The 16578-nt window shown below is 31.3% G+C and overlaps 1 protein-coding gene across 1 annotated transcript; it reads right to left on the bottom strand.

Annotated features, from left to right (window-relative positions):
• LOC145326567 (oligosaccharyltransferase complex subunit ostc-B-like) lies at positions 1 to 7297 on the bottom strand. Its single transcript, XM_080169936.1, has 7 exons — positions 7286 to 7297; positions 6940 to 7003; positions 6078 to 6142; positions 5498 to 5599; positions 4756 to 4859; positions 3142 to 3219; positions 1 to 1054 (listed from the first exon to the last, which is right to left on the bottom strand). The coding sequence occupies exons 1-7, from the start codon at positions 7295 to 7297 to the stop codon at positions 997 to 999; spliced, it is 483 nt and encodes a 160-aa protein (XP_080026062.1). The 3' UTR covers positions 1 to 996.
• Positions 7298 to 16578: the final 9281 nt, after the last annotated feature.

Here is a 16578-nt window from a genome sequence, read left to right as displayed (position 1 = left end):
AAAGATATAAACATATATATTTAGCTATTATATAAAACACATAATAAACAAATGTTTCATGGGTTTATAAAATAACAAGAACGCTTACAATATTAGGAGCATAGTATTAGAATTACAAAGGAAATTGATCTAATGCAGTAAAGAATGTAAAGTCGGAAGGAAATATGAAAATTATGTAGGATAATTGAATAAAGAAATAAGGGAAGAAGGGGACATTGGACTAAAAATTATTCTAGTATCTAGTTTATGATCCCCGATTATTACAGACAAATCTACCCATAATATCATAGAGTTGATTGGCTACCAAAAACATTACTTTGCGCCATTTCAAGCCTTCAAGCATTCATACAATATCACATGAAATTAGGAATAAACAAAAGCACAACATAATTCAAATTAATCATATTGTAGATTGCTTAAAATTTAGCATAGATACTTTACCCTTTCAAAATAATGTTAGGCCTCGGGGCCCAGTTTTGTACAGTACATATTATTATCTAGAGTTTTATGAATTAAAAAAGGTTTCTTTTTACAATCTAAAAAACAAAGTTTAAAGAAAATATAATTTCACTTATAGTTTTTAGCAGTATATGTAATCACCTTTTTACTTTTTAGAACTCTATTGGGCCGGCCTTATGGCATTAAGTAAAAGTTGTCATGGCTGAAATATTTTTTCCAGTATGACTACGAAACCGATTAATATCCGCCGGATTAGAACCGGTTCTCAGTCATACAAAAAATCATGAATAGAATCGTATTATAGAAATTCTAAATTTGATAGCCCGGGGCTAACAAAACTGGTTTTAATCCTATAATTTTCATTTTAATATCCTCGGAAAACTGTCTTAAATGCGACGCGTCAAATAACTATTATATATTTTCAACTAAATTGATTGATACATTAGAAATAATTGTTGGGAATTCAATAGTCTTTATTTTAATTTACTGTTTGGTATGAAGAGCTGCCCTGGTAGTGAAAACAAAGTGTAATGGCTTCTATCCCATTTGTGAAGTTAGAAGAAACATATCTTGTTGATATATCGGCCATTTTATCCTGAAAATGTTTGGTAATCATTTATGTGTAAAAAGAATGGCAGTGTTTAAAGCCAACCATGTTTTTAGTAGCGAAGCTACTCTATAATTCGAAATGTCCGTCCGTCTGTCCGTCTGAGACAGAATAGGGGAAACGTGATTTTCTCGGCTCCTATTAAAGATAGACAGCTGAAATTTTTTGAGAACATTCCCATTATTAAGGAGCACAATTAACTATAAAACATCAAGGGCGGTCGGACCGCTTTTTAGCAGGTTTTAGGCTATTTTTGTATTTTCACATTTTTCTCCATATCTTCAGTGTTTATGGTCCGATTTTCAAAATTTTTTCAGTTATTGATATCCAAATTAAATTTCCTGTCGTTTACAGAAAACAACCATGACGGCCAGACTGCCTTTTTGCAGGTTTTAGGCTATTTTTGTATTTTTCACATTATTCTCCATATCTTCAGTGTTTATGGTCCGATTTTCAAAATTTTTTTCAGTTATAGATATCAAAATTAAATTTCCCGTCGTTTAAAGAAAACAACCATGGCGGTCACACTGCCTTTTATCAGGTTTTTGGCTATTTTTATATGTTTTACATATTTTCCCATATATTTGGTGTTTTTGGTAAAATTTTCAAACTTTTTTGGGATATCAGTATCAAAATAATTTTTCCCATTGTTATGAGAATCTTTTATGTAATATACTTTGACCGTCGTCATCATTAAAAATAAAACAAGGTTTCGTGTTTATTTTCTCCAATAAATCTATTCTTGTTTTTAATAAATACACTTTAAATCTACTTTTGTGCTTTGCTACTTATGGATGTTGTCATCCTTGTTTGTTCTTTTTTTAGTAGCGAAGCTACTTTATATATGTGTTGTTCTGTAAGTCTAAAGAACAAAAGACATTGACGTATAAAAGTAATGATTAACGTTTCTTACTCACGAGTTCCTATTTCCAAAAATAAGTTTTTTTAGGAGCATAGAAACTGTATAATAACATCAAGTTAGTATGTCCGTCAGTCTGTCTATCAAATATTGGGGTATAGTCCTTTCCACGACATCCCTCCATAAGGAGCGATTCTTCGTATTTTTAAAATGGCTTTTTATAGGTTATTTTAGGTTAGGTTAGGTTATATTGTGTTAGGTGATTGCTCCACAGGGATAGGTAATTGGCCCCGCAGGGTTAGAGCCCCCCGCAGGGGCTAGAAATAGGAGAATAGCTACTGTGAAAAATACGAAGAATCGCTCCTTATGGAGGGATGTCGTGGAAAGGACTATACCCAAATATTGTTACAAATACCCACTCTACAGGAAATGACTTTTGCATTTTTATTTAATGCGCATCAGACGCAAAACATGCAACTATTTCATCATTTTTAATTTTTTCAATAGTCACTTATTGTTTATCTCTTTTATTTTCTGAATATGTCATGAAACTTTTAGAATCATAACTTTTTTGGATTGGAAGAAAATGAAGTAGCGGGTTTCGTCGTATTTTCACAGTGGCTTTTCTCCTATTTCTAGCTCCTACGTGGGGCTTTTACCCCTGCAGGGCCGGGCAATCATTAACATTTACCTAGTATAACCTATTCCAAAACAACCTATCGAAAGCTACTATGAAAATACGACGAAATCCGCTACTTTGTTTTCCTTCCATTATCCCTCTTTCTAGTTTAAGATAATGGTTTACATTGATGATTGTATTTTTTTTCTTGAAACGCTACTCTCGAAAAAAAATAACCTTTTTCAAAGCGAAGTTTTTATATAATTATGGTCAGTCCGTTTGTAGGATAGCCCTTATCATTAATTCAGGCATGTTAGAATTGTCCATCGATTTTAAAGTCATCTAATCGTTTGTTCTACCCTTTAAAAGTTTCGCTTTTATGGATTTTTCCATCCTTGTGAAATGCAGGAAAAAGGTATAACCAACGAGCGAAATAAATCTAAAATGATATACGGGGAGCGGCAGATAAAAAGGTCGTTTTTACTATGTGTTACCCCCTCCCTTCCCAAGGAAAGCTGAAAATAGGTTTCGTTTCTGAATTAATTTCGTTGTTGGTATAAGCTGGTTATATATATTTTTCCTCTACAAAAATCTTACTTGAAGAAAACATAAGCTCCGACAGGGCCCGAAATTGCACAGAAGAATCCAAAGCCAGTCAGCAGATTTTTTAATCCTCTGAAATTATTAGAACTAAAGGGATTGGTAATTGGAAGATAAATTTACCCTCTTCACATCCATTTTACAATATAACTTACATTCTATAAAACAAAGTAGCAAAAAAATTAAGTTTTTTTGTAGTTGGCTTTTCTTTCGTTGTTACTTCATATGATTCAAGGGGAATCTAAAAGGATTAGACTTAAATGTAAGAAATAGAGAGATCTAATGTATTAGTGGAATGGTGGAATAGGGGGATGGTTGAAACTTAAGAGGGAGTGTGGAACCTCCCTACCCTTCCTCCTTCACTTACTGATAAAAAAAAATATAAATATAAGTATTTTATTTTTTTATTTGCCTTTTCTTTTTTTCTTGTATAATGTATATTATTGAATTCAATTATATAAATAAAATCTATAATGTTTAACATTGAGAAAAACAGTTTTTATCATTTACTAGCGTCTCTGTAGTAGAAAAATAGCTACTAATCCAAGACTCAAATGTAAAAATGAAATAGCCTAAAATCCTTCTAGGATCTTTTTCTCTAAATGGTGATCACTATTCGACTCAGTGGTTAGCAAGATCTTATCGAAAAAAAAAAACAATAAACTTTACTACTTTACATATCAAGATATTCAACTATGTATGTAATTATGTGACGTCTATGTGTCAGTAAGATCTCAGAAAGGCTGATACAATTTATTGAAATATTGCTATAGTTGTAAGTCAAGTTTTTGGCAGGGAGGGAGGTGACAATGGGCTGTTTATTAAAATAGTCCCCAAAGTTTTGTAATAATAATTTCTTATTCATTGGTTTTGTAACTTTTTGGACTTTAGAACTTCGATTGGTTGGTGTCCAAACGTTTCAACCACTAATTTTAATGTACATGAGGTCATTTTTCAGGGGGAGGGGGTTATTAAGTTTACTTTAATAAATATCAAATTTTTGTAAAAAAAAAAATTCAAACCCTGAGTTTGGCAAAATTTTTATTTCAAATTTCTTAATTTCCCAAGAGCAACGTTTTTTACCTTTTATAACAATAAAAATTTGCAATAATGTGAAAAAACACTCATAACCATTTTTTACTTTTAAAGCTATAAAAGTATTTTACAAATTATTACTTGGTCTTGGAAATTAAAAATATTTTTTTTATTTCAATGCCAAATTAAGTTGTATAGCGTAGAAGGAGAATCTTTAAAAGATATTTCAGAAGTTTATCTCATAAGGAAGACGGTTAAATTACATTTCTAAAGCACAATCGACGTCCTTGTAGAATCTTATACAAAAATTAAGTTATATCCCCAATGATGATAGACAAATTTATCCCTTCTGACTAAGATTATTGGTTTAGACACTGCTAGTTTAAACCAATTAATCGAGATTTTTAAAAAGTACTAAAGATATTAAGCTATTGATTGAGAAAAAGATTTGAGAAAACTTTGGGTACCATTATAATTTTCATGCCATGTTCCCTTCAGGAATTATACTATGCCATATATATTCAACTTTGCCGGCCTTAACAGCTAGATGTTTTCATCCTTGTTTTACACATTTACCTTGTTTGAACTTTGGCTGCCTTTTCTAGGATAATTATTCCCAAACCTCCCAGGAGCATAAGAAAGCCAGCTGAGAACCCCTCGACAATGTATTGCTGGTTCAACTGTAAACAAAGATGATAATATTCATTATTAGCATAGCACAACAAAATGTTGAATGGACAAACATACAAACTGAGTTATAGAACAGATGTTCAGAAAGACAGAGGATTACTGATCAATAATATAAGAAAATCACGAAACATTTGTCTTTTAAAGAATGACCGACAGACAAACAAAGTAAAGTAAGTAAGCGGAAAGCGGTTTATAATACGATGAAAGAAATAACTATACTGGATGCTTATGGACAGAGGGAATCATAACATAAATAAAAGCTGTGAATCTTAATTAGCAGCTGATAAAATCATACTGACGGACGGAGAGACAATTTTAAGTATAGACTAGCTTCGTTACGATAATGGATAAATATATTTATGATTAAAACATAACTTCTGAACTAATAGGAGGGACAAATTAAAATAATAACACAATCTTATAGAAAATAAACGCAATAAGAGTACTATTTAAAAAAAACCGGCCGGTATTATCAGTAAATCAATGATTATGAAATTTAGGCTAGTTTGTTCTTTTTTTTATTTTGACATCCATCAGCAAGATTTAAATTCAATTTACATGAGCCAGACAGACACACAGACGTATGTACAGACCCTGATTATAGAGTATCTACGGAAACTAATCGTACCTGCCAAACGCTGATTGCCCTGGGCTGGATGTTACCGTTGGCATCATGTTCTAATCCATAGGCAGGCGGCGAGTTGATTATATCATACGTAATTCCTGACACCTAGGTATAGTTATTTATCGCATCGTATTATAAACAGTTTTCCGCGGATATTAAAATGTACAATTATAAGATTAAAACCAGTTTTGTCGAAGGTACAGGAAACAAAACTGGTTTTAATATTATGATTGAACTTTTTTAATTCGTAAAAAACTGGATGTGGTACGATACATAATTTTTCAGTGTGACTAAGAACCAGTTCTTATCCACTGGATATTAGTCGGTTTCGAAGCCATACTGGAAATTATTCTAATAAATGTAATGTTGAACGTAAAAATTATATAATCCTTATATAAATGTAAGATATCCTCCAAAGATAAATCAACCCTTTCAAAATATTTAAAATTTTTAAAGTGCCACTTAAAACCTCTAGGGGAGTAAACAGTAATAAAACAACGAACATAAAACAACAGATACAAAACTAAAAATGATTTTTTAAATAGTGCTATCCGTCATATCCCTGGTTATTGTACAAGCTTACCGACATATAATAAATGAAGAGGCAGATTGGCATCATTAGATTTGGAGAGGGCTGCTGAAACCATCCTTAACATAAATATATCCTATGTCATCCTTACCGTAAAATATTCAAATTAAACGAAAATTTTCTAGGGACCTTAGGGACAATGTTCGATAAATTGATGCAATTATTCAATGACTTTAAACTAAATTTTAATTACCCCTTCTTTTGATTAAAGTTATTGGTTAAAAAGTTTGGACATTAACAGTTTGGAACCAACTAAACAAAATTTAGTAGAAGTACCAAGAGTTTTATAGCCAACAAATAGGAGAAAAGTGTTATATAATTAAGGGTACCAGTGAAATATTCAATATTATGTCTCCTCTCTCCATGACAATTTTTAATATGGTAAAATTCATCCATTCTTCATTATTCACTGCAATAATGAAACTAATTAATTTGCAAATATATATGAACACTTTTCTATGTTTAGATAAAAACATTAAAAATTTTATTTCTCTATAAAAACAAATTTACAATTTAAATGGCAATATTTCGTCAACTTTAACCCTCGTTACAATAAGGTAAGGAGGTCCTTGTGTATAATCTGCTTGAATGAATTATGCTTATATAATAAATTGTTCCTTTTCCCAAAATATATAAAGGAAAAGAATCATTGTTATCCTGTTTAACCGATCCTAATTCTGTAAGTATTCAAATCAGTATTGTTTTGGTTGCCTATGAATAAACTTGCATATAGATACTCTGTGTTTTGGGGGATTTAAGCGGAGCTTCTTTACAGTTAGACATTAGTGAATCCGCCCGTCGTGTCCGCCACTCACGCTCTGTTCGCTAGTCTTTAACCATTTGTATACCTATTTACCTGGTTTATTGAGATGAAGGTGGGGCACAAGTATACCAGTAGAAGCAAACCAGTATCTTAAAATCTAAAAAATCAAATTTAGAAGCAAAGCTTTTCTATAATAAGAATCGCAAAATTAATCCTTATATAAAAGTAACAGGATCTTTGTCTCTCTAATTGTCTGTCTGTACGGAAGGATCACGATAAACTCTGGACCGATATGGTTCACCTTTATAGGTTGATTCTCACAGGCCCTAGGAAGGTTTTAACTCTTTTGGGGGAGGGTACCACCCCCCAATTATAAATTAAACGTCACTCATGTAGTTAAAAATACTATTTTTGGAAAATAATTTCAAAAGTTTATTACCGTATCCAACATATTATAATACAGTATTTACAATACAAAATGTATAGGATAACTAACATTTATTTGTAATAAGAGTATTTCATGTTATTTTATCCCATCTTAATAACATTTAATCCTATAATCGCTACGTACAATTCCTTCTTTTTAAATCAATAGTTTTTAATGTACTTAAATTTACTCCCTTTAAATAAAGCATTTCTACTTTATCTCTCGCTAGCGGCTGCGCCCCTAAACACTATAAAGTGGAGATGGTAAGACTAGATTTAAAGACCTTAATTTTAGTTTTAAAGATTAAAAAAATAATTCGAGAAGGAGGAGAAGGGAGGTATTTTTTCTACAGGCGACTAATCTTAAAAGGGTTGGTGCCCTCTAAAACTTTTTCATTATGGGTTCGAGACCGATTAATATCCGCTGGATTAGAACCGGTTCTCAGCCTTACTAAAAAATCATATCTAGCATCGTAATACAGACAATTTTAAATGAATATCTGCGGAAAGCTTCTATAATATAAAGCGATAAATACTACTACTCGCTAACGTAAAAATTGTAAACAAAAAATAGATAAATAAAAAAGCCAAGCAAAATAGAGTAAAAAGATATGTTTTGTTTTTTAAAAGAACAATAAGAGGGGAAAAGTGAGTAAGGGATAAAAACATTCTGAATTTTTGTTAATCTTACGAAATATATTTCTTTAATGATAGTTATGAGTAAAATAAATTTTGAAAAATGTATTTTGTATTTGAAAAATTATGTAAATATGTACGACATTTGAGGAATAGGATACATAATTCTTAAACACAAATACATTATTTTTTTTTAAAGAGAATTTATCCATCCAGCTTTATTTAATCCATTTACCATTGACAAAATTTTATTATCGATATCTCATTTTCTTCATTGACGTGGGACATTTGGTATCAGAAAAAAAACGTTTCATGTTTTTAAACAAATTAAAACCAGCCTTTAATATTTAGACTTTCTTAAATCAGGTAAAAAATAAACAACGAGGATATTCTTCATAAGCAGCACAGCAATAAAAATTACGAGATTTTAGATAAGAACAATAAATCTATAAAATCATCTTAAACTGCATAAAGACATGAATAAACAAAAACAGACCTTGTAAGCATAATTGTATGCCTACATGTGTTGTGTATATGTACTAGTTTGCTTTGCGAGCCTTTTTGTTTAAACAGACATACGGACAGACTACTTTGCTTTGGCACTGCATTATTAGATTTAATCGTCCTTGTTTTCATAGCTTAGATATATTTCCCTATTGTTATCAGGATATTAAAGGATAAGACAATGGACGATAAATTAATGTACATCCCAATTGAGGATTCATAAAATTACCCCTCCTGAAGATTGAAATTAATAGGTGAAAAGTTTGAACACTGTTAGTTTAAATCAACCGACCAAGACTCAATAAAAGATATCATACCAACAAAAGAGGTAACGTGTTTTCAAAACTTTGGGTACTAATAAAATTTACATTATGATATCACCTCCCTCCCCGAGAGTGACACAGTTTTATAAAAACAAGGATGACAACATCCATAAAAGCGCAGCTCTGAAACGGTTGGACAAAAGAACATTAACACTTGTATAGTGTCAGAACTGCATAATCAGAATATAATTGAATAAGAGACAAAGCAAAGTTGTGAGTAAATTTGTTGAAAAACTTCTTTATACAGGATAATGTTTATGGACATACTTACATTTTAGGACTTGAATATAGAGTTGCTTTGCTTATAATATTGTACTATTATGTTGTCCCAGGAATCAGTTTACAAAAAATCAGAACAATCGGATAATTAGATCACATAAAAATATTTTGTTAAAAAAGTAATAAATCAACATGTTTAAAATGGACGTACGGACATTCTGGTAATGATTATATAGATGCTATGCTTTCTAAATCGTACCCAACTACTACAGGAATCACCATGTAAAGTTTGAAATGGATAGGACAATTCTAACATGCCTAAATTAACAAAAAAGCTATCTGTCTCGGACGGACGGACGGACCAACCCTAATTATAGAAAAGCTTCGCTTTTTAAAAGGTGATTTACATATGAATCTGAATGAGACACTTTTTATGTAAGATATACTTCTGTTCAATATGCTTGAATAATTTTTATGGTTTTCATATTTTAAACATTTGTACGTAATATGTTATGAAATGTATAAAACTATTTCATTTTAATATACAAAATGTATTTGAAAAAGGGAAAACTTTGTCTTTTTAAAACTAAAGAGTTTAAAAACTGCCTTTTATTTTTGAAAATTTAACTTTTAATTCCTTATTTGTTTTTTTTTCGTTCCAATGGTGTTTCAGCACAAAAAGGGTACCCTCAACCTGCCCCTGAACATTTATATTTCATTGTCAAAAAATATTTTGGGGGAAGGTTAAATTATTTACAGATGCAAATTGTTTCAGGAAGGTTAAAATAAGCCCTTTAAACACAAGAGGGTGCAATGTCCACAGAAATATATTTCAGTAAATAACTAAGAAGTATCAAAGACTTTTTCACTCATTGAATTTATCAAACAAAAAAACGTTCTTTTATTTGTTTATATAAAATCTTTATGGACTTTTTATTAAATCTGGATTGGGTTATACAAACCAGCAGTGCTTCAACTTTTTCATCAATCTTCTTAAACTATACAAGATTTAATTTAGTTGATCATCATTGGGGATGTTCAGTTCATCCGCTTAGCGTCTAATGTTCTATCCCTTAAGATCCCTGATTTTATAGCAATCTCAGCAAACAAAAGTAAATTTAATTTTCCAGGTTTGAAATTTTGTTTGTCAGCATCAGTCTCCAGCAGTCTTCAGCAGTCTTGAGCAGTCTGTTTTCCAGACAATAATCTTTACCAACTAGTGCAATATAATTCAAGGATGACAAATACAATAAAAAAGAAGCCAAAAAATAATAAACTCGTACAAATGATCAATAGCAAATATATTGTAACATCGCGTTTAATACTAAAGAAGATTAGACCAATGGCCATTCGGACTGTCTAGTAATGTTTATAGAGTTTCTACGCTTTCTAAGTTGTACCTCACTGTTACATGCATTGTAACAATATTTAAGAATAGACTCGGAATGTCGGCGACAGGATCAGAGTATAATTGAGACAAATTGCAGCTGCAAACAGTTTATGTTTAAACTGTTTAGAGCTCTGCATTCATGAATGTATTCATCCTTGTGTAACCAAATTCATTTTAACAAGGAAGGTGGAAGCCAAGGTACTCGTGATGGTGACATCTTGGAAGGCTAAGTGACGGCTCAGGTACAAGTCCTTTCCACGCTAACTTGAAGATACTCTTCGTATGAATTGCATTGTAACGCTCCCAATTGCCGGGGGTTTTAAGTGGAGACAATCAACTCTTTGTTTGCACGACCTCTGTCTGGAAGTCCTAACTGCGTATGGTAATGAGTAGCGCCTGATTTGGGCCAAGCAACAGTAGGCAAAGGTATTGCCGTTCTCATTAACTCACAACTCTTCCTACCCTTAAAATTTACTTGAAAAGGCAAAGTTTTACCATAAAGGCCCATCCAATAATTCCTGAATTTATTTTATGTTTCACTGCTAATGATAGAAAATATTTAGAGTAATAAAAAGCTTTGCAAATACAGTAAATTTGTCATATACAGGGAAATAGGGACAGGTGAATTTCTTTTCCTCACAATATTTTCAATAAATTCAAATACAAAAGACTCCCATCCTTTTAATTGAAAGAAAGATTTGGAAACAATTTTTCTCGTATTCATTCAAATCCGGTGGATAGGAACCGGTTCTCATCCATACGAAAAAACTATGTCTAGCATCTTATTATATCCAGCTTTCTACGAATATAAAAATGTACAATCATAAGATTAAAATCTGTTTTTAACACGTGCCTTCGATACCTCGGGGCTAAAAAACTGGTTTTAATCTTATAATTGTACATTCTATATTCACGGAAAGCTGTTTATAATACGATGCAAGAAATAACTATTATTATATTCTTTCTTGATGCTATTTAAATCTTAGTATAAAAAACATATATAATGCAGTAGCGTGCGGTAGAGGGGTGTATAGGGGCGTCAACACCAACTTTAGAATTGAAATTAGAAAGGGATGCCTTCTCCTTTTTCATCCCTAATGGTTTTAAACCCCACTGGTTGATCACTGTGCACGCCACTGGAAAAGAATTTTAACTTTCCAAAAATTATAAAATCGGCGTAATTTTTTCTAAGTAGATAATAAATAATTATGGTAGAATGGGTTGTTTACAAATTTAAACATTGCATTATTATCCTGAAAATAGTTTTTTTTTGGATGTCCAACAACGTCTAATAAAAAGTTTATCTTCAGAAGAATTCTTTATATCCCTGCGAGTACTATTGAAAGAAAAAAGATGAAAAAAAAAGAAGATACATACTATTTCCTATAGTGGTGTTCCTTCAATAAAAATACTTTTTAGAAAACATAAAATTTGGATTTGAAAATGAGAAAAATTACAATTTAGTAAATCCAAATATATATTATTATTTATAGATCTTTCTTGACCACTATTATTCATTATCGGTTCAAGGTAAATTGCCAAGATTGTTTCTTCTTTATGAGATTTCGATTGTTTTACCTTGAATTGTCATTTCGTAAAACGACAACTTTTAAGGAACAGATTTTTAAGATAGTTTTAAGTCAAAGGAATAGACTTGCTCAAACTTAAACAAAATAATTAGACTGAAGTATAAAAACATCTAATAAGCCTTACATTTTAGTTCAAACTGGAAAGGGGACAAATAGTATAAAGAATACAATTCAGTAAAGATGACAAAATTAAAACTATACATTAGGAAAATACGACGTAACGGACAAACCTAATTATATTACTTTAGGAAAATTTTATAGTTGATGCTCTTCCCCTCCACCCCTTCCCCCATCCCCACTCAAACTAAGAAAGGTACGTTTTCCACCTTCCCCTAATAGGGTCATAATTTGTTGGAGTTAGGGGAAGGGTTTAACTGTGTTGTGTCAATTCCTAATTGTCCTATTTCATCATGATACATATCCATGTCCATTCTCGAGATTTGAAAGGGCATGGCATAAAATGTTTCGGACGATTAAAAGTTTCTGCAGGAACGGGCAGGCAATGATGATTGGTGGGCCTACAAAATTTAGAATTTCTGACAAAACTACAAAAGTTTTAGTAGATAGCAACTCGATCGCATGACTTGTAAATTTAATTAATTTTTAAATCCACATGGAATTGTGATTTTAATCTAAAATTTACATTAAAACAAAACGTATTGCATTTTATCAAATTAAATTTTTAGAAATCACAATTAGCTCTAAAACTTCGGAGGAAGGTTGATTAATCTTTTCTTACCTATTATAGTTCAATTGAAAGATAAAATCAGTGGCGTTCCTTATTTTTTTTTTTTTTTTGGTGGGGGGAAGAAGTCGATTTTGCTTAGAGAGGAGTTCCACAACTCCTCAAAAAATAGGCTAAAACTTTTGTATTACAAAAAAGGATTTTTAATTAAAATAATACCCAATCAATTCAGTAGCGATGTTTAAAAGTTTATGAAGGTAGACGGCCGGACGGATAGACATTGTTCTACTTTAAAACGAAACATAAAAAATAAAAAAAAATGACTAGAATTTAAGTATTATATATATTTGTCATCATGTGAAGAACACCCTTCCTATTTGCTAACCATAATTCCATATATTTATCATCATGTGAAGAACACTCTTCCTATTTGCTAACCATAATTTCATATATTTATCATCATGTGAAGAACATCCTTCCTATTTGCTAACCATAATAACCATATATTTATCATCATGTAAAGAACACCCTTCCTATTTGCTAACCATAATTCCATATATTTATCATCATGTGAAGAACACTCTTCCTGTTTGCTAACCATAATAACCATATATTTATCATCATTTGAAGAACACCCTTCCTATTTGCTAACTATAATAACCATATATTTATCATCATGTAAAGAACACCCTTCCTATTTGCTAACCATAATTTCATATATTTTTATTTATCATCATGTGAAGAACACCCTTCCTATTTGCTAACCATAATAACCATATATTTATCATCATGTGAAGAACACCCTTCCCATTTGCTAACCATAATAACCATATATTTATCATCATGTGAAGAACATCCTTCCTATTTGCTAACCATAATTCCATATATTTATCATCATGTGAAGAACACCCTTCCTATTTGCTAACCATAATTCCACGACTTTATTAGCTGGAAACAAATTAACATTTCTTGCGAACTTCAAATCAAATTTTTTTTGCGGAAGCAATAAACTATTATCTATCTATATATATATATATAGATGCGTGCATTTGACTTTACCAGGATTTGTTTGTTCACTGATATTATTGATAAATATATACCCTCCTACAAGATAAAAAAGTAAGTTTTTTTTAAGATCTCGGAAAGTGCTGGTCAGAATGGTTTGTATTTTTCAGGAAAGACTTTAATTATCTTGGAGTGGTTTTAGGGTAATTTCTCAACTTCTTCAAATTTTATCCTAATATATAAAGTATTAGGCTTTTTTGTCAGTAGCGAAGGATCTCGCTGACCGCAGGACCTATATGGTACTATTTTACAATGTAGATTCTCAGGTCCTGGGAAGGCTTATAACTATATCGGAGAAGGATACCACCATCATCCGAAAAGTACCCCTAGAGGTCTCTAGGGGCGAAGCAAAATATAACGCAAAATGCTGGTATGAATTGGTTGTAGTTTTCAGAGAAGCTTTCCAAAAGGGATGGGGTTGTTTTTTACTTATTTCATATTTTACCAAGATATACCCTAGAGGCTGCTAGTCTTTTGAATAACTTTTGATCAGTTTTTTGTCTGTATCTGACGATTTAGATAACCACTGAACCGAACAAGATCTTCATTTTAGGAAAGCTTTACATTGTGGTATAGGCTATTTTTCTACTTTCCCTAATTTTCAAATACAAGTCAAAATATCATATCGTAGTAATGTTTATTGTCTGTAGCTTAAGATTTCGATATAAACGAGTCCAATTTTATGGAAGATTCACATAGGTTCCATAATGGTTTTATACTACTTTATTTTTACACTGCCTCGGGATGGTTTTAGGCTTTTGGAGGACACGGGGTAGAGAAATATAAATCATCGTTACAGACAGCCTGACCTGTATAGTAGAGTATCTTTTCTACTAAAAATACAATAGTAAAAGATTAAGGTAAACATATCTTTGAATTTTCTAAATATAACTCAGACACATAAAGCACATAAAGAATTGTTGCTAAAACATGGATTACTATACATAGAATAATTGTTCGGTAGTTTATTTTACCATAGGGTGTGCAAATTATTTTATATAAAGGAGAGGGGGGCTTTTAGTTTGAACATATTAGCCAGTCTTATACAAAAATTATATAGATATTCTTTGATTTTATTTCAGATTTGATTAGGGTGTATAAAGTTTTTACAAATTGCACTAGATTTATATATTTGAAGTTCTTTCTACATCTATGAATTGTATACATAATGTTATATGATCTAAATCTTAAATCTGTTTTTTATTATTCTATGATAAATCGAATAAGATATCCTCAATTTAACTCTTGGATGTAAAACAAAATTTATGGCTACAAATTCGATATGTTTCTGTATTTTAGAAATATTGAAGGTACGGGTTATGGCACGGAACCGCCAGTTTTTGTTAGACAGTCGCCAAGTCGTTAAAAAATACAGCTGAAAATATTCTGCAATTTTTTCATCATTATCATTTGCCAAACTTGCTAATCAACAGCAGACAGTCATAAAATCGTGCCAAAACTTTAAGAAATGCATTCAGCCGCCATGAATATTGGCAGCTGGCTGGTTTTATTCAGAGGTGAATTCTTTTTTTTTAAAAGTAGGATGGCTAAATCGGCTATGATAGCCAGATCACCAAAATTGTTTTTGTAAAAAATTCTCCAAAATCATATATAAAAATCTACAAAAATAAAATAAAATCTTATGTTAACATCCCCCTTCCTACTCCACTTCCACTTTTTCTTTATGAATATTGAGAAAATTTATATTGAACTTGCTTATCCCTGCATCCCTGAATTTTACACATGTTTATTGTTTCAATTTCAAGGATATAGTAAGAGGTACAACAAGGAAGAGACGAAGCACAAAATACATAACTTTTGCGCCACGTTGTCTTCCTGTGACGTCATAAAATGAGGGAGATGAGAGGAGAAGTGGGAAAGAAAATCCCTAAAAAAGAGATGGAGAATATGACGTCACAGGAAGACGACGTGGTGCAAAAGTTATGTATTTTAGGCTTCGTCCAAGGAAGATAACATACGCTTGTAAAGATTTACAAATTTTCTTGTTTATAATTTTTTGTTTTAATCAGATAATTTTTACATTTCTCATTTAATTCCACCTTTAAAGAACTTTTAAGAACTTTTAAACTATATTATATTTTAAAGGGATGCAAATAAGGATATGTATGATTATTCCTGTGTTTGCTATATCGTTTTGGTCATCTTGTGCTTTTTATGAAGGTTAACATTTTTCTTTGTTGTCCTAAGAATCAGTATCTAAAAATCAGAAATATAGGATAATTAATAATTATATTACATAAAAAATATTGTCTAAAAAGTTAAAAATCAACATTATTTATATGAACGCAGGGACATTTTGGTAACGATTATTAAGTAGCTAGGCTTTTAATTGTTATAGTAATCATCATGCAAAGTTTGAAATCGACAGAACAATTCTAACATGTCTAGATTAACGAAAAGAGCTAACCGTTAAGGACGAAAGGACCTACAATAATTATAAAAAGGCTTCGCTTTTATAAAGAAGATAAATGATGTTTTATCAAGAAAATAGACAAATTTTAGCAATTTTTAAAAACTTTAATCACTTTAATTTCAAGGTCAAGGACAAAAAAAAATAAAAAAGGACCAAGGAAATCTTCTACAAAAAAAATGGGCGGGGGTTGTTTTTGGGGGAGTTGGGGGTGTCCCACGCCTCAAGAAAATAGCCTAAAACCACCACAGGAGCAGTAGGTATATTCCCTGAAGAGTAAAAATCCGATTGGTTCAGTGGTTACCGAGATCTTAAGCTTCAGACGGACGGACGGACGGACGGACAGACAGACGGACAGACATCGTTTAACTTTGTATTATAGATAACGTATTCATTTGAACATTCTCATTATTCTTTTGGGCGAGATCTATTCACATCTATAGTAATAGACTTTTAATTGCAGC

Source organism: Acartia tonsa, chromosome 8 (assembly GCF_053477335.1).
Source record: "Acartia tonsa isolate MP-2025a chromosome 8, ASM5347733v1, whole genome shotgun sequence".
Taxonomy (NCBI): domain Eukaryota; kingdom Metazoa; phylum Arthropoda; class Copepoda; order Calanoida; family Acartiidae; genus Acartia; species Acartia tonsa.
This window is presented reverse-complemented; position numbering and strand designations above follow the sequence as displayed.